Source organism: Gymnoscopelus braueri (genome assembly GCF_963280865.1).
Source record: "Gymnoscopelus braueri genome assembly, chromosome: 19".
Lineage (NCBI taxonomy): Eukaryota > Metazoa > Chordata > Actinopteri > Myctophiformes > Myctophidae > Gymnoscopelus > Gymnoscopelus braueri.
In genome coordinates this window covers 1,029,057-1,047,644 of record NC_137621.1, presented here as the reverse complement: position 1 = coordinate 1,047,644, position 18,588 = coordinate 1,029,057, and the positions used below count along the sequence as shown (strand labels likewise).

Sequence of the window (18,588 nt, the reverse complement as noted above, 5' to 3'; positions counted from 1 at the left end):
CTTATTTTAACAAAAGAAAATCACTTACCCTACCTTTAACTCCACTACGTTTTAAAGAGAAATATTTTACTTATGACTACTACAAGAGGAAAAGTACATTATAAATGAAACACTTAAAGGGCAGGAACACTTTGGTAGAGGTTTACCTTGCTTGACGTAACTTCAAAGGTTGGAAATACATAAATAAAATAATGTATCCTTTGATTACAAATGGATCATTTTAAAATATGCTTTTAGCTTTTAGCCTGTTAACAAACACAAAGTTGAGATACAGAACAATATAGCCCAGTAATGTGTTTTTATTAATTTATATATATATATATATATATATAAATGTCAACCTATTGATTTAGCTATTTTTATTAGGAAAAAACCCGGACAAGATCCCCAGATCTTCAAATACTGAAGAATAATTCCATGTGTTCTAATACATTTGAAAGTGACAGTGAATAAGTGTGTTATAAATGTACTATGTACCAGTGGTTCTCAGACTGAGGTCTAACTCTCAGAGTATAAATGTATCCATAGTGTAAACTCTCAGAGTTAGGATTTTAAAGTATAGATTGGGGGTCCTACAGACAGATAATGGTATGAAACGGGGGTCCGTGGCCTCATGCAAATCAAACTCCTTGAAATAACCGCTGCTATATATCACTGTATATAAAGAGTTCTTCTTTACTGTATGTCCCTCATCAACGCGTCTCTCTCTCTCTCTCTCTCTCTCTCTCTCTCTCTCTCTCTCTCTCTCTCTCTCTCTCTCTCTCTCTCTCTCTCTCTCTCTCTCTCTCTCTCTCTCTCTCTCTCTCTCTCTCTCTCTCTCTCTCTCTGTAGTGATTGAATGTGGTCAGTTGGCTCCATCCAGTGGAGACAGGAGGAAGTGCATGCCTGCACAGTAAAGTACAGTTTAAGGTACTTTTACTTTTTCATATTATTATAATTTGTTTGGTTTTATGCTTCTACTCCATTATCTCAGAGGCAAATACAGTACTTGTGAGCTTGTAGATCAGCTATTTTCGTTGAATGTTCCCCCCAGAAGAATAGGGATGCCAGCTAGGGTTCAAGTGGTTAATGTAAAAAAAAGAAAAAGAAAAAAAGAAGTTCCTATCACAAAATGATTTCACGGCCCCCTCCTGTAGTTACTCTGAGGACCCCCTAGGGGGCCCAGACCCCCTGTTGAAGACCCATGGTCTTGTGTCTATAATGAGTTACACAAATATCAAACATGCTCGATGTGATCGGAGGCGTCACAACGAGGTAGAGACTGACAGAGATCTCCTCAGACCACCTTAAACACAACGAGGTAGAGACTGACAGAGATCTCCTCAGACCACCTTAAACACATCGAGGTAGAGACTGACAGAGATCTCCTCAGACCACCTTAAACACATCGAGGTAGAGACTGACAGAGATCCCCTCAGACCACCTTAAACACAACGGTCCGCCGTTTATCAAACAACAGGCGGACCGTTGTTTGAAATTCATGTTTGTTTTCATACCAGGCGCGGAAATCCCAGGGAGTACGGGGGAGATTTGTCACCCCCTAGCTTCAGATTGGACCCCCTCACCCCCTTGAATTGTTGTTCAATTTAAAATATTTGTTTGTTTTATGCTAGTATTTATTTTAGTTAAAAACAACATGTCCGCCGTTTTGTTTTTAACTAAAATAAATACTAGCATAAAACAAGACCCCCTCACCCCCAAGTCATTTAGAATAATACAAATAAATGTTAAAATAATGTAAAATACGTATTTAACACATTGCCAGAGTTTATTCATAATGTACTCACCCCTGTGCCAGCGATTTGCGTGTTTTTTGTTGTTATTTTGTAATTTTTCATTCAAATATGAGGTCTGGCTGCGGTTTTAAACACATACGACAGATCTACCAGCAGAGAGCAGCAAATCGACACCTTGACCACTCGCTCACTCGATCGACCCCCCCCCCCCCCCCCAAACAGGGTCAAACAGTCCATACGTCATAGCCTTAGCATGTGACGTTTTCGCAGATCGGCGATCGGCTTCAGTTCGATGTGATACACGACCTGGATGGCTGTTCGTCATCCAGACTAAAGAAAATAGAACTAGAGCTCTACGTTAGTTTTTTATAACGTGTGAAAAACCGTGTTTTTCCCTATTCTCGACTAAAATGCCTAAAAAAGGCCTTCCGAGAACAGGAAACGGAATCTGCGTCATGAATCCGGAACCCGGTGAGTGTGATGTAACCAGAAAACGAAACTGATGATGAGAAATTCACAGAACACCGCGATCACAGATTAAACAATGAAAATTCCAAAGAACGCATATATGCGATTTTCAGAATTGCGGCAATCAAGCGATGGATTTGAAAAACGCATATATGCGATCTAGGCATGTGTTAATAGAACCTGAACCCACGTATGCATCGTAAGTAATTAATAATGAAGAATTAACATAAAGTTGTACAATGCAAAATCACAAATAACGATTTTTAGCAACCTCTGCTGGTCACTACCGTCACTGCATACAATTTCCGTAGTCCTCGATTACCCAGAATTCCATTTGTTTTCACCGGAAGCGTTTCAAAAAGCGATCTTTTAATTGTTTTATACTATCTACGGATCGTTTCTCTTAGCCAGTGGAGCATTAGTTACCATGAGCTGTGCTTTCTTTTTCTGTTCTTTTTCGATCTTCCAATCCTACATTCTCTTAAAATCAGCGTGAGGTTCCTTTTTGTTATTAGCGCGCTAGTTCCTGGCCAAACAGGAAACCGTTGCGGTAGTTCCTGGCCAAACAGGAAACCAGTGCATTTCCGCCTCCGTTTTCCGGCCAGATGACGTCATTTCCCCGGGAAAGTCCCCCCCCTTCACCGTTCAATAGTAAATATATAAATAAAAGGCTTCCGGGGGTGAAATTCATGGAGTGGGTGTTGTGAAACTTTTGCCACTCACAAAAGATATACAATTTAACTTTATTTTTGTTGAAAACGTTACCTAGTATGCCTTTAACATAACAGTGTCAAATGATTAAATTAGAGGAAAAAAAACAAAGCAAAAAAACTAAAAATTTCTGACGCACGCTGCACACGCATTTTCGGCACACACGGGCGACCCCTCGAGCTTCAGCCCAGAATTGCGCCGCTGCTCTGCACCCCAGCTTTATTAAGTTGTTTGGTTGGGAGGGGATCCGATTTGATAAGCCTGGCTCGATTGACCTAAATGAACAGCTATTTGCCTTATTTAAAAAAAAATGTGGACCTTCAAGATTTGTAGTTGAGTACCCCTGATCTAGTCCTTCTGGGTAAACATCATCTAGTCCTTCTGGGTAAACATCATCTAGTCCTTCTGGGTAAACATCATCTAGTCCTTCTGGGTAAACATCATCTAGTCCTTCTGGGTAAACATCATCTAGTCCTTCTGGGTAAACATCATCTAGTCCTTCTGGGTAAACATCATCTAGTCCTTCTGGGTAAACATCATCTAGTCCTTCTGGGTAAACATCATCTAGTCCTTCTGGGTAAACATCTAGTCCTTCTGGGTAAACATCATCTAGTCCTTCTGGGTAAACATCATCTAGTCCTTCTGGGTAAACATCATCTAGTCCTTCTGGGTAAACATCGTCTAGTCCTTCTGGGTAAACATCATCTAGTCCTTCTGGGTAAACATCATCTAGTCCTTCTGGGTAAACATCATCTAGTCCTTCTGAGTACACATCATCTAGTCCTTCTGAGTAAACATCATCTAGTCCTTCTGGGTAAACATCATCTAGTCCTTCTGAGTACACATCATCTAGTCCTTCTGAGTAAACATCATCTAGTCCTTCTGGGTAAACATCATCTAGTCCTTCTGAGTACACATCATCTAGTCCTTCTGGATAAACATCATCTAGTCCTTCTGGATAAACATCATCTAGTCCTTCTGAGTAAACATCATCTAGTCCTTCTGGGTAAACATCATCTTCACCAGGTCAGCTTTGCAGCATTGTTCCTCCACTAGCACACGGGCCGTTCCGTAGCGCAGCAGCGTTGGAACCCCTCTGAGCTTCAGGCTCTTCTTGAAGGCGTTGTCTGGATCCTTCCAGAAGCTCCTGTCTCCGACCTGACAGCAGACGAACGCAGAGCCTTCCGGGAGGTGAGCCATCTGGCCGCGGACCACCGGCTCCGACCGCACGCAGTCCGGACACCAGCTCACGCCCGTCCGCGCGTCTCTGTCGCCGCAGAAATACGCGAAGATGACGACGTCCTTCTTTGCTTCCCTGTCGGACACCGCCTGACAGAATTCGTCGTAGCCGCGGACGTGGATCTCTTCGTAATGCCGGGCCATTGTTGTCTCAGCGTTGACTTACAAAGAGATGAATGAATGAACGAATGACTGAATAAATCTATCGATCTATCAGACTAAGAATAAAACATTTGGTCTGAGTCACTGTGCTGAGGTCACGGCCATGACATCATCGCCAAAGCCCCGTATTTGGGCACAGAATGGTCTTATGTTTCCACTCGTTTCCATGGAAACATGATGGAAAACGCAGCCTAAAATCACTGGCTCTCAAATCTTGGGTCTAGGGACAACCAGGAGTCCAACAGCACCCTTTCCGGGGTCTGTAACTCTGAGAGTGTACACATGGAACCAAATGGACCCTTACAGGTCTGTGACTCTGAGAGTGTACACATGAAACCAAATGGACCCTTACAGGTCTGTAACTCTGAGAGTGTACACATGGAACCAAATGGAATGATACTAATGAAGGCTCTGTTCCACTTAGTGTAGCACTGTGGTTCTTAAACTGTTTGATTCCAAGGACCCCGATAACTCTGAGAGTGTACAAATGGAACCACATGGACCCTCACAGGTCCATTTGGTTCCATTTGTACACTCTCAGAGTTACAGACCTGTAAAGGTCCATGTGGAACCCCCTCAAGGACCCATGAGGGTCCCTGGACCACACTTTAAGACCCACTGGTGTAGCAGAGTGTTTCCAGTGAGTCAACACCCTGACTCTGTTTGACCAGAATGGAACAGAGCCTTCATTAGTGTCATTGTAACAACCAGAATGGAACAGAGCCTTCATTAGTGTCATTGTAACAACCAGAATGGAACAGAGCCTTCATTAGTGTCATTGTAACAACCAGAATGGAACAGAGCCTTCATTAGTATCATTGTAACAACCAGAATGGAACAGAGCCTTCATTAGTATCATTGTAACAACCAGAATGGAACAGAGCCTTCATTAGTATCATTGTAACAACCAGAATGGAACAGAGCCTTCATTAGTATCATTGTAACAACCAGAATGGAACAGAGCCTTCATTAGTATCATCGATAACACCTGATACTAGGAAGAAGTAAGGGAGAGGCCTGATTTATTTAAAATATGGCTGCATGTTCTCCCCGTGTGCCCTAGGATAGGTACCCTCACAAAAACATGCAGTAATCCTGGTCTCTATACTGCCTCCCCCTGGTCAGCCAGGGCGCCTGATGGAGGGGAAAGGAACTGGTTGGAATAACATGTTCCTTCCACACGCTACGTCCTAACAGGGAAACTCCTCCCTGTCAGGTGATAAGAAGCTACGTCCTACCGGGGAAACTCCTCCCCGTCAGGTGATAAGAAGCTACGTCCTACCGGGGACACTCCCCCCTGTCAGGTGATAAGAAGCTACGTCCTACCGGGGAAACTCCCCCCTGTCAGGTGATAAGAAGCTACGTCCTACCGGGGAAACTCCCCCCTGTCAGGTGATAAGAAGCTACGTCCTACAGGGGAAACTCCCCCCTGTCAGGTGATAAGAAGGCCTGTTAGCCCTCATGCATTGAAGGAGGCATGCTTTCAGCACTGGGTTCTCCCTAGGTTTGCAGAGGGAGTGTAGCGCCCAGGATTACTTAGACAATTGGCACTGGGTTACAAAATCGCGGGAAAAAAATGTAAGAAAAAAATAAAATATGGCTACTGTGCATAGAGCCTGCAATTTCGGTTTGAATTGATTGAAAATAACTGTGTACGTATAAAATAACTACATAAGTGATATTGGTAAATTCCAATGTATTATTGAAATTTATTCCGCGGCACCCACTTTGAGAAACCCTGGTATAAATGCATATCAAACTGGGTGAGGGTCCATGGAATGAAAAGGGTTGAGAGAGAACCACTGATTTCTGTCTTTTTCCTCTTGTTTTTGCTGATATCCCATCCCCTGGGGGTTTGTTGATATCCCATCCCCTGGGGGAACTTCACTTTCCAGCTTCACCCAGCTGAGTGCTGCTGGGGGAGCAGTTTAGGGGTTAAGTGTTGCTCAGGGACACTTAAGACACATTACTGAGAGCTGGAATCATCCCTGAGACCTTCAGAGTCCTAGACGGGCTCATTAACCATTCAGCTATATCCCCCCCCCCACCACCCACCCACTCCCACACACACACACACACACACCCACCCACCCACCCACTCCCACACACACACACACACACACACACAGTAGATGACGGCTGCATTTCCCCGGTGGCCCCGCCCACACACATCATTAATAATGCAGCAGGAAGCTGATTGGACAAATAAAAGACTACAGGACTCCACTGGGACCAGTCAATCAATTAGAGCCCACCCCCCCCACCCCCCATGGCTTCTATTCAACCAGATAATGGGGAATTAGTTTATTTGGCCATAACACAAATGTTACTGCGAGGCGAATGTTTTTTTCAATAAAGTGATCCATTGAACGATCAAAACTAAGCCTTTTTAATTATTTCTTATCCTACAGGCTCACCTGCCGGTGAGGAGCCCCCACCGGAAGGATATTTATTTCCCAAATATGAGTCTGTGACCCGAAAATTGGTACCGACTTACAGTGCCTATTAGCTGGGGAAAAAATGGGTCCCGACCCACTGTTTAGGAAACACTGTCTTACAATGCCTTCCTAGCCTCGATCTCCAGGCTTTTATTGTTTAGTTTTGCTGGCCATTACGATTTTTATTTTTTTAATTTTTCAAAGTAAAAAAAATGAAAAAGTGCTCCTCGGAGCACAGGTCTCCGCCAGGTCAGGTAGGTTATTGTGGCCTCCTGGTGGCGCTATAATAGGCCAATGTTTAAAGGGTGCCATTTATTCTTAGGTCTTGATGGTTTGAGGCATTTTGTGCAAAAAATATGTTTTGCTAAATTAGACCTGCTGGTGGCGCTATAACAGTTCAATGTTAAAAGGGTGGCATTTGTTCCTCAACATAGTGTGAATGTGCGTGCAAAGTTTGACCGCAATCGGACGATGCGTTCATGATTTGCGGAATTTTGTTCAAAACCAGCCACTACTGCAAACTTTAGATGTCAATTTTAGCCAATGAGGATGGAATATGAAAAATCAAACATATCCGTCTTGATCACATGACTATGGAGATCATGTGTACCGATGTGCGTGAAATTTGGATAAAATCGGAAGGAGTAATATAAAGAAATGTGTTTTACATAGGTCGGCCTCCTGGTGGCGCTATAAAAGGCAGATGTGAAAAATGCAGGGCAAAGGTTTTTCCTTGACCTCTAGGGAGTGCGCATACAAAGTTTTACACAGATCGGTGCAGTTATAGGTAAAAACATGAATCAGCCTGTTATAGCGCCACCATGAGGCTGATTTGAACATTTTCAAGTGGCATTTCTTCCTCGGCATAGTGGAAATGTGCGTGCAAAATTTCACCGAAATTGCATGCTGTGTTCATGATTTGAGGCATTTTGTTGAAAACGGAGCACTCCTGCAAACTTTGGAAGCCATTTTTAGCCAATCAGGACAAATCGGCCTCCTGGTGGCCAAAAATGTGGGGCAGAAGTTCAGAATTGGCATCCAGGGAGTGTGTGTGCACAGTTTTGCTGCGATCAAGCCAACAGTGGCGGAGATTAGCTGGTGACAGACGGACACACACACACGGACACACGGACGGAGGGTAAAACATACTCTCTCGCCATGCCTTTCGGCCTGGCGGAGATAAAAAGTGCTTAGGAAGCGAGATACAGCCTTTTTCAGTTATAAGTTAAACAAGGAGTGGATGGAGCTGCAAATCTTCAGATAATGATATCTTTATTTTTTTTCTAGTTTTTTCAAAAACACGTTAAACACGTTAATGGCACGTTGCACCATAGCGCTAAAACACGTGAAACACGTTAATGGCACTCAAAGAGTTAAGATACTTTTATTGTGTTCTGGCTTTTAACATTTGTTTTAGTTTATCCCTGACACACACACACACACACACGGATAGTGATCCATGAAAAGATCTATTCTGTCCCTATCGGTTCACAACTCGGACGGCGCTGATTCGACTAGCAGAGCATCGGCCGGTCGGCGCGGGCACTCGCGCGCGTCTCCTCGGCCTCAAGCTCTGCTGAGTCGGCGCGCCTCCGTCATGGACATTAACTATTATCACGTGTGCGTGTGAACGCGTGTTCAGCGTTCCCTTGCGTAGCTTCCTGGTTGCTGTGGGGGGGAACAACAAAAGACAGGTCCGCGTCGCATCAAAGCCCCGCCTCGCGGCGCCGTCTCCTCCTCCTCCTCCTCCTCATCACGCCGAGTCGCATCAAAGCCCCGTCTCGCGGCGCCGCGTCCTCCTCCTCCTCCTTGCGAGCCTCGCGTAATAAACCCTGTCTCGAAAAGCCCCGCCTCGCCCCGAAGCCCTGCGCCTAAAAACGAGCGTGCCTTCTCCAATTTCCCTGGTTCTCCAATTTCCCTGCGACATATATATATATATATATAAATAAATAGCTAAAATGTAAAATGACACACCGCTACTTTCCCCGATTTTAAATATCCTATGCTCTAACAGAGGAGTCAATCCCACTGCAGGCCTACAGGGGGCCCCGTTTAACCCGCAAACAAGGGTCACACAATAACCTTCAAGCCCACACACACACACACACGTCATGAATAATTCATGAGGTTTTAAGTAAGCTACATTTAATTTTCCCATCAGCTGTTTGCACGGCTCGCTAATGAGATGCTAATGAGATGCTAATAGCCAAGGAGCCCCCAACTCCCTGAGCTGTGGGGGGAGGAGGGGGGAGGGAGAGAGAGAGAAAAGTGAGAGAAAGAGATGGAGAGAGAAAGAGAGATAAAGAGGGAGAGAAAGATGGAGAGAGAAAGAGAGAGGGAGGTGAGGGAGAGTATATAATAAAGTAGTGTATAAAATAAATAATATATATTTTATATATATTATTGTAAAAACAAAAAAAAAAGTGAAAATAGCCGACACGTTGTGAGCTTGTATATTGACTATTTTAACTATTTAGTTTCAGTGCCTTGCTCAAGGACATTACATTACAGTCATTTATCAGACACTTTTATCCAAAGAGACTTACAATAAGTGCATTCAACATAGGTAGGGAATGAAACTACTAATCACCAGAAGTCTGAAGTGCATTCTCTTCTAAAACAAGCAACTAAGAGTATACCTAGAGCTAAGGTAAAAGTGACATATATCAGCTTCCTACTGTCTTAAACAGATGAGACAAAATAGAAAAAACAAATGAGCACGAGATAAAACAAATAAGTGTAACGAGTAAACAAGATCAAGTAAAACAATAAAACAAGAGTTTGTACAACTAGTTAACAACAAGTAGGCAAGGCGAAGAGGAAGGGTAGTGTTTGGACAGTAAAAGGGACAAGTTTGACAGTAACCCAGGACGCCCCGGTGCGGCCCAGGTACCTTTCCAGGTACAGGTACCAGGTGCGGCCGGGGATCGAACCGTGAATGTTACAAGACTACAAGAGACGGCCGCTCTACCTCCACTTGTCTCATCGTCTGGATTAGAGAGAGATCAATAGAATCTGAACAGTGTTGCCATGTCTGTTTATCATAAGCCACTTTAAATACTGGTGGTTGTGGGTTGCGTTTTTTTGGGGGGGGGGGCTTCCAGCTACCAAATGTTGTTTAAACCAGTGGTTTTCAAACATGTTCAAACAAGAACTTTTGACCTTTGATGAGACGGGTGGCTTTTTGAAACGCAGCTCTTCAAAGAGTATTCAATCAATCAATCAAACAGGGGGTCCGGGACCCTTAGAGGGTCCTCAGAGTTACTACAGGGGGGGCCGCCAAATCTTTACATGAACCACTGGCATCCCTATTCTGAGGGGAAAACAGCCGATCTACAATGTGAGCTTGTAGATCGGCTGTTTTCGGCAAAGAGGTTTGGTGTAGTTTACTGGATGGAGGGTTTAAGTGGTTAAATGTCTGAAAATACACGTTAACACGAATCCAACATATTCATAGAAAAATATCACATGTAAACAAACAAACAAACAAACAAACAAACAAACAAACAAGAACATAAATTGACACAACAAGATGACAGTGTCTGTCAAACAAGTCTATGAAGCTTTCTATGAAATCTATATAGAAGTTCAATATGAAACACAATGTCATACACTATGTAGTGGGGGGGTCCCTGCTTCATCTGTCTCTCATCTGAGGGGTCCTTGACCTGAAGAACCTTTTAGAGCCCTGGCCCTGCTTTATACACTAAGTAAATACACACTGATCTCAAGACATGAGATGCAGTGCCACAACATCACCACCAGAGGGTGTCAGAACACTGTGTCCTCACAGCTGACTCTTGGCAGCAGTGATCAACAGGTCTGTTCTGTGAACACGTTTCTGACAGAATGTTTGACCTGCAAACATGACCTGCATCTGGATTATGTGTCCAGATGCCTGTCAGACAGTCAGACAATTCTGCTCCGCAGGTCTAGAATGGAATAAACGGGTGCAGCCAACGTCAACAACTGGTCTCGACCAGACGTGAGATCTCAGCGTATGGTAGGATGAAGCCCACGTCAGGATATATTGATAAATGCCGAAAGGTGCGGTGATCTCGCCGTACGCCCATTATTTGGGCTGCACCGCGTTGATAAATGAGGGCGAGTGTGCCAGGCTCCCGACCGACGCACGGACCGCATCCAACCCCCTCTATAATAATAATAATAATAATAATAATAATGATTATTATTATTATTTTTTTTTTTTGTTATTATTGCCAGACCCAAGGGCTTACATGAGGCTTTGTACCTGTTTCGTCCATACATGGGCAGGGGCCATTTGTCCTCCGGCCCCAGCCAAAAAAAGTTTGTGACGTCCCCTTTCGTCACGAACTATTCATGACATCATGAATTTCAGTTATAAAGTGGTTTGTAGGTGTGTTACATACTAGGACTTCATTTTGGGTCTGGCAGAACCAGGTCTCCTGGTCTTGTTATGTTCTGCAAGCACTTAAGTTTCTCTAACATATAAGTTGCAAAGTAGCCTGCAGTCTATTAACAATAATAATAATAATAATACTGACACCGGTGATAAAAACAATGTATTGACACAAGGAATTAACAGTCACACTTTTGTGGATTACAGTAAAATTGTAATGACAAATTCCAAGATGAACTCTGCAGCCGCACTGAGGTGCTCCAAGCCGTCGGACATTCTCCGTTGGTTTCCAAGCTCTAACCTTGGATTGCCTTTCAATAAAACCATATTTGATGGACATATGTATCACCTACCTGTTACTGATTTGAGAGCATTGTATATTATTGTAATCAGTTAATTATTTCCTGTGTAATCCATGAATACAACTGAAGTGTGTCATTTGGAGCGAATGGCATCACGCGGCACAAATTGTCTTCTTTAAATAGACCATCATCTTATATAAACACAATTGACACAAGGAATTGACACTCACATCTGCTGATAATAGGAAAATTATAATCACAGACATTCCTGGAGAATTAGAAGATAGAATGTTGTGTGCCAGGCTGTGGGTGTGTTTAGATATGCCCAACAGCGCATTGGTTTATATTGTATTGGACCAGTGCGCAACGAATAATGTTAATAATATTATAATAATAATAATCCTTGAATAGCAAACATTTCTCCACCACAATAAAGAATATGATGAATGCACATAGGCATTATTATGTTGCATAATCCAAGTAAAAATGTCTCTAAAAACATGGCCTGAGTACATTTACTCAAGTACTGTACTTAAGTACAAGTTAAGTAAACTATCTTGTGGCCTCAAATTAGTATTTTGTGGGCTCGAAATACAAATTCATCCGAGGCACGCATTAGTAATTTGAGGCTGTCAGTCACTCCAGCGCAAGGTGACCAGCTCCCCTTAAAGTTAATTAAACCATAACATGACATGTTGTGGATATTCAGCCAAACTAGTGTGATTGAAAACGTAGGCCTGCATTCTTCATGTCCTCAACTCAAAGTAAACGGTGGATTATTTCTTCAAATAGACCGTCGGCGATCACAGAGGCAGCGAGGTTACGAGTTAACATGGGTGATTCACATCCAGTTGTTTTAGTTTATATTGGATGTGATTTCTCTATCGCAATGCTTTCCCATCAAACAAAGTAGCCTATAGGTTAAATAGCCTTGCCTACTGTATAGATGTTTTACAGACAAACCATAGATAGACTATCTACTTCAGAACGACGTCAGCATCACCGGCTGGCTCCTGCCCAATGCTCAGCTCTCCACCGGAGCACAAACTGTCCTGCAACTTTTACTACACTCACTATTAAATGGTGATTATTGAATTACAAGAAGAGGCACACATTGACAAAAATATGTTGTGGCTCTTTGGATGCAAAAAAATATTCTGTTGTTTCTCGACGTCATTGCTGACATCTCGCACCTGGCTGTAACTTTTGGTAAAGCCTTTTCTGTCAGAGCGCAAACCTTCCTACCTTATTGATTTTTTATTATAGTCCTACAGGGTTTGCCAGTGGGATTACCATATTCTGTGACGGTCACGGTATAAACTTTCTTTGTCAAGAATGATACCATCACATCGTACTGAATGGATTAGGTTTGTATTTTAATTTAACCCATTAATAGAGCAGTGCGCAATGTGCGCTCTGTGGAGACCTGACTGCTGCTGTTTTGCAAATAAAAAGCCCGTGACACCATGCACATTCATGAGGGATAGCCTGCCCTGGCCAGAATGTCACAATCTGAACATTTATGGAGTGAGTGATTAATGAATGCTTAAACATTAATGGATAATGGCTGGTGTTTGGTGGGAGTTACCCATCTCCAATCTCCTGCTGAAGTCCTGTGGTCAAAAACACACAACGTGAAGAAGAGCTCCTGCGCTTATGTCGGTTATATCCTTAACCAATGTTGCATAGCCTATATCCTCAGAAGGACGTATAGCCTACTGGGACTGTAGGCTACCCAAGTTGAGAGACCGCTCTCTCCATGAAAATATTCCAGCTAAATCCTTTAGATCTGTATGACTGTTATGGCACTTTTTAAATGGGTGAATGATTAAGCGTCTAACTTATAACATTGTAAATATGTTAGATTGTTTTTAAATTGCTTGATTTTAATTGCTTGTAGGCCTAATTATGTCACTTGGAAATATTTGATAAATGAGTGCCTGTGTCCCACAACCCAGTAGCCTATTAAATGGCGATTTTTTAAATTATAAAAATGCAGATTTGAATGCACATCACTTGTTGGGGTGCTGGGTTAAAAAGAGGAGCATGAAAAGGTTATTGTATGAAATTTACTGGAGCGACGAGTCTACACGTTTGATTTGATTGTTAATTATGATTGACAGAGTAACATTAATTTCGCAAAATGTTTCTTCGGTGCAAACTCAATTTTGTTTATTCATAGGCCTACAGAATATAATTTGTTCCTACTATAGCCTAGAACATAGCCTACTATTAATGGAAGACAAGTGTATGCGCGGTCAACATGCAATGACAGTGAGGAAAGGGATATTAAATAAATGATGTAGGCTATATGCTAATTATTATATCATATTATATTATATTATATTACAGTACTCTCAACTGCGCATGCTTATAATGTGAAAAACTCCGTTTACGCCGTCCACACGGCGACGCATAAACGCTGTTTTTAGAAATCTACACTGTGGCCGGAGTTTTCAAAAAGATGCGTTTACATGGACCAAAAACGCGTTTGCGTGTGGACGAACCCCCCAAAACGCATATAAAAAGCTACGTTTATGAAAATACCCGTGCACGTGTGGACGAAGCTCTTTTGAATAAAATGTCACTTAGTTTTAGTCATATTATAGTCATCTGAAAAGTTTCAGTCTAGTTTTAGTCGACTAAATCTACAGTTGATTTTGTCGACAAAGATGTATTTTGGTGCCCCTGTCTATACCCCACTTTGAGATCCAATGGGCTTTATAGCCTCCAGTACGCATCTGGCTGACTCACCTTCAACAGGAGTTGGCTGGGATGGCCTAGCGTGTTTAATGAATAAATACAGCCAATGTCCGCAATATTCCACTGCGGGGCAAAAAATGTGTCGCTCCACGAAACTTTGTCGTTGACGTGAAAGCTTGCATTGGACTTTATACGGGTTTATAAAAAAAAAAAAAGGATTTGCATGAAAAAATGGTCCCCAGTGTGTAAGGACCTTTATGGTGAGGGTTAGGGTTAACGTGAGCAGTCCTACCTTGGACCTGAGGCTCCAGTACTCGTCTGTTCCATGCTCCACGTGTTTGAAGGCAGTGAGGTAGTCGTAGCTGATAGCAGCCGTCTAGTAAACACAAAACAATGAATGAACAATTATACATGTTTGGCCGCGGACCCCCATCTCAAAACATGTTGTTACAGGGACCTCCAGAATAAAAGATTTGTATTAAAAGAATCCAAATGATTCAAAATGTTCCAAACATTGTTAATAGCAGTTAATTGTAATTCATTGTGAATAGCAGATAGATCTGCTATTCTTGAATAGCCAAAGTATAAAATAATAGTTAAAGTGATTAAAATTATTGTGACGCTATATGAGGTACTTTTGCTGGGGACCCCCTGGTACCCCCTCAAGGACCCCTGGGGGTCCCCGGACCCTACTTTGAGAACCAAAGCCCTAAATGTCTAATGTGTGTCTGTCTCCTCATCTCCACATGGAGCTACAACCAGACCTAGAGTCTGAACTCGCCTCTGACCAGCAACGCAAACTGGTTATTAAGCCTTACATGCCTTAATACATTATATATGAATTAATGTATTACATACATTAATTAAGCCTTAATACATTATAATATGAATGAATGTATTACATACATTAATTAAGCCTTAATACATTATAATATGAATGAATGTATTACATACATTAATTAAGCCTTAATACATTATAATATGAATGAATGTATTACATACATTAATTAAGCCTTAATACATTATAATATTAATTCATGTATTACATACATTAATTAAGCCTTAATACATTATAATATTAATTCATGTATTACATACATTAATTAAGCCTTAATACATTATAATATGAATGAATGTATTACATACATTAATTAAGCCTTAATATATTATAATATGAATTAATGTATTACATACATTAATTAAGCCTTAATACATTATAATATTAATTAATGTATTACATATATTAATTAAGCCTTAATACATTATAATATTAATTCATGTATTACATACATTAATTAAGCCTTAATACATTATAATATTAATTAATGTATTACATACATTAATTAAGCCTTAATACATTATAATATGAATTAATGTATTACATACATTAATTAAGCCTTAATACATTATAATATGAATGTAAGCCTTAATATATTATAATATGAATTCATGTATTACATACATTAATTAAGCCTTAATACATTATAATATGAATGAATGTATTACATACATTAATTAAGCCTTAATATATTATAATATGAATTCATGTATTACATACATTAATTAAGCCTTAATACATTATAATATGAATTAATGTATTACATACATTAATTAAGCCTTAATACATTATAATATGAATTAATGTATTACATACATTAATTAAGCCTTAATACATTATAATATGAATTAATGTATTACATACATTAATTAAGCCTTAATACATTATAATATGAATTCATTTATTACATACATGAATTAAGCCTTAATACATTATAATATTAATTAATGTATTACATACATTAATTAAGCCTTAATACATTATAATATGAATGAATGTATTACATACATTAATTAAGCCTTAATACATTATAATATGAATGAATGTATTACATACATTAATTAAGCCTTAATACATTATAATATGAATTAATGTATTACATACATTAATTAAGCCTTAATATATTATAATATGAATTCATGTATTACATACATTAATTAAGCCTTAATATATTATAATATGAATGAATGTATTACATACATTAATTAAGCCTTAATACATTATAATATGAATTCATGTATTACATACATTAATTAAGCCTTAATACATTACACTATAACAACTGTGAATCAAAAACACCTCAAATATTGTATTTATTTTAGAAATAGTTCATCTTTTACTCAATGCCCGTCGCAAGTTGATGATGTCATTTGTCCATGTGTGTGGTCCAGCCATAGAGTTTAAGAGAGGGCCCCGAAACCTCCTCCCATCCACTTGCATTGAGTTGCTCACCCAGCGCATGGGCCTCAATCACCCCTTCTTCCGGGTTGGAAATTTGGTGGGCGTGGCCTACTATGGGCCCCAGTGCGTCACAGAAGCGCGCAGCCCCGTGCGCAAGCTCGTGCGCATGCTCGTGAGTCGAGCCCATTGGTCGAAACCGTTTTCGCTCGTTCATGTTGAGGCCCCTAAGCTGCAGTACCATGAATGGCCAGCATGTCCATTTGGCTTCAATGAAACCACTGGGTTCTGGGGGCTTGGGTCCAGCCCTATGGAATGTATGGAATGCATGTGCTAATAAAAAATAAAAATATTGTTTTGATGCTCATATTAACCTTAGCGTTAGGGTTAGGGATATGGATCATATTAACCTTAGCGTTAGGGTTAGGGATATGGATCATATTAACCTTAGCGTTAGGGTTAGGGATATGGATCATATTAACCTTAGCGTTAGGGTTAGGGATATGGATCATATTAACCTTAGCGTTAGCGTTAGGGATATGGATCATATTAACCTTAGCGTTAGGGTTAGGGATATGGATCATATTAACCTTAGCGTTAGGGTTAGGGATATGGATCATATTAACCTTAGCGTTAGGGTTAGGGATATGGATCATATTAACCTTAGCGTTAGGGTTAGGGATATGGATCATATTAACCGTAGGACGCATTTTGTTGGCTTTCAGTTATGTTTAGGTTAAAGGGATTCTAGGTAACTTTAAGCCTAAATTTAAACATATTTATATATATATATTTTGCATTTTCCCCTCTATCAGCCACTACATAATGATGCTGGGGTGTTTTCCTGCATTGAAACACAGTCCTCTTTCTGAAATCCGTATTTTCCTACTGTTTATGTTTTGACATCCGGGTATCCGGGACGCAGAGATGTCCACGAGTCTCTGAGCTCGAGTCCGAGTCAAGTCTCAAGTCTTTGAGGCACGAGTCGAGTCAAGTCTCAAGTCTTTGAGGGTTGAGTCGAGTCGAGTCCGAGTCAAGTCTTAAGTCTTTGAGGCACGAGTCGAGTCAAGTCTCAAGTCTTTGAGGGTTGAGTCGAGTCGAGTCCGAGTCAAGTCTTTGAGGGTCGAGTCAGAGTCAAGTCTCGAGTCTTTTTAAAGTCTTTTTTTTTTTTATTGGGGGGGGGGGGGGGGGGGGGATTCTATTCTTAATTTATTTAATTATGTATTTATATGATGTAGCCTAAGGCTGAAATACAGTTATTATGCACACACACACACACACACACACACACACACACACACACACACACACACACACACACACACACGAAGGCATAGATGTAAAAGTATAGACAGGTCATAATAAATCACATTAGATTCACAGATTAGAGATTTTATGTATTTTCCCCACAATTTATTTTCATTCAAATGAAATGTGATTGAACTTGCACTAATAATGACTTTAGTTGATTTTTCACTCTTTAAAATATAGTATTTCTTAATTATTAATAATTACAGCTTGTAGATTGGCTATTTTCACGATTTTAAATGGTTTTTAAATAATAATAAAAAAGGAACATACAAGATTTCCACCCGACAGCGATAATTTATAGCCAATATGGTTCTGTATCAGTATATGAGTCAGTTTTTGCAGATTTCATTCTAATTGGCTACTATGCCTGCATATGCATTTCATGGGCCTGGGTAGGTCACCCTGGCTTGGCGGAGATACATTAATTAAGCCTTAATACATTATAATATTAATTAATGTATTACATACATTAATTAAGCCTTAATACATTATAATATGAATTAATGTATTACATACATTAATTAAGCCTTAATACATTATAATATGAATGTAAGCCTTAATATATTATAATATGAATTCATGTATTACATACATTAATTAAGCCTTAATACATTATAATATGAATGAATGTATTACATACATTAATTAAGCCTTAATATATTATAATATGAATTCATGTATTACATACATTAATTAAGCCTTAATACATTATAATATGAATTAATGTATTACATACATTAATTAAGCCTTAATACATTATAATATGAATTAATGTATTACATACATTAATTAAGCCTTAATACATTATAATATGAATTAATGTATTACATACATTAATTAAGCCTTAATACATTATAATATGAATTCATTTATTACATACATGAATTAAGCCTTAATACAT

General features: G+C 40.1%; 2 protein-coding genes across 3 annotated transcripts in view; both read right to left on the bottom strand.

Annotated features, from left to right (window-relative positions):
- The window catches only part of adck1 (aarF domain containing kinase 1), a 121,131-nt gene that overhangs the window by 87,833 nt on the left and 14,710 nt on the right, over window positions 1–18,588 (bottom strand). For both annotated transcript variants that reach the window (XM_080413599.1, XM_080413600.1), the window contains exon 3: window positions 14,433–14,516. In XM_080413599.1, the coding sequence (XP_080269725.1) occupies window positions 14,433–14,516 (84 nt within the window). The remainder of the gene's footprint in view (window positions 1–14,432; window positions 14,517–18,588) is intronic.
- Window positions 3,909–4,298, bottom strand: LOC308074041 (thioredoxin domain-containing protein 17-like; the record flags this gene model as incomplete). Its single annotated transcript, XM_080413380.1, has 1 exon — window positions 3,909–4,298. One exon carries the CDS (start codon window positions 4,296–4,298, stop codon window positions 3,909–3,911), a length of 390 nt encoding a protein of 129 aa, XP_080269506.1.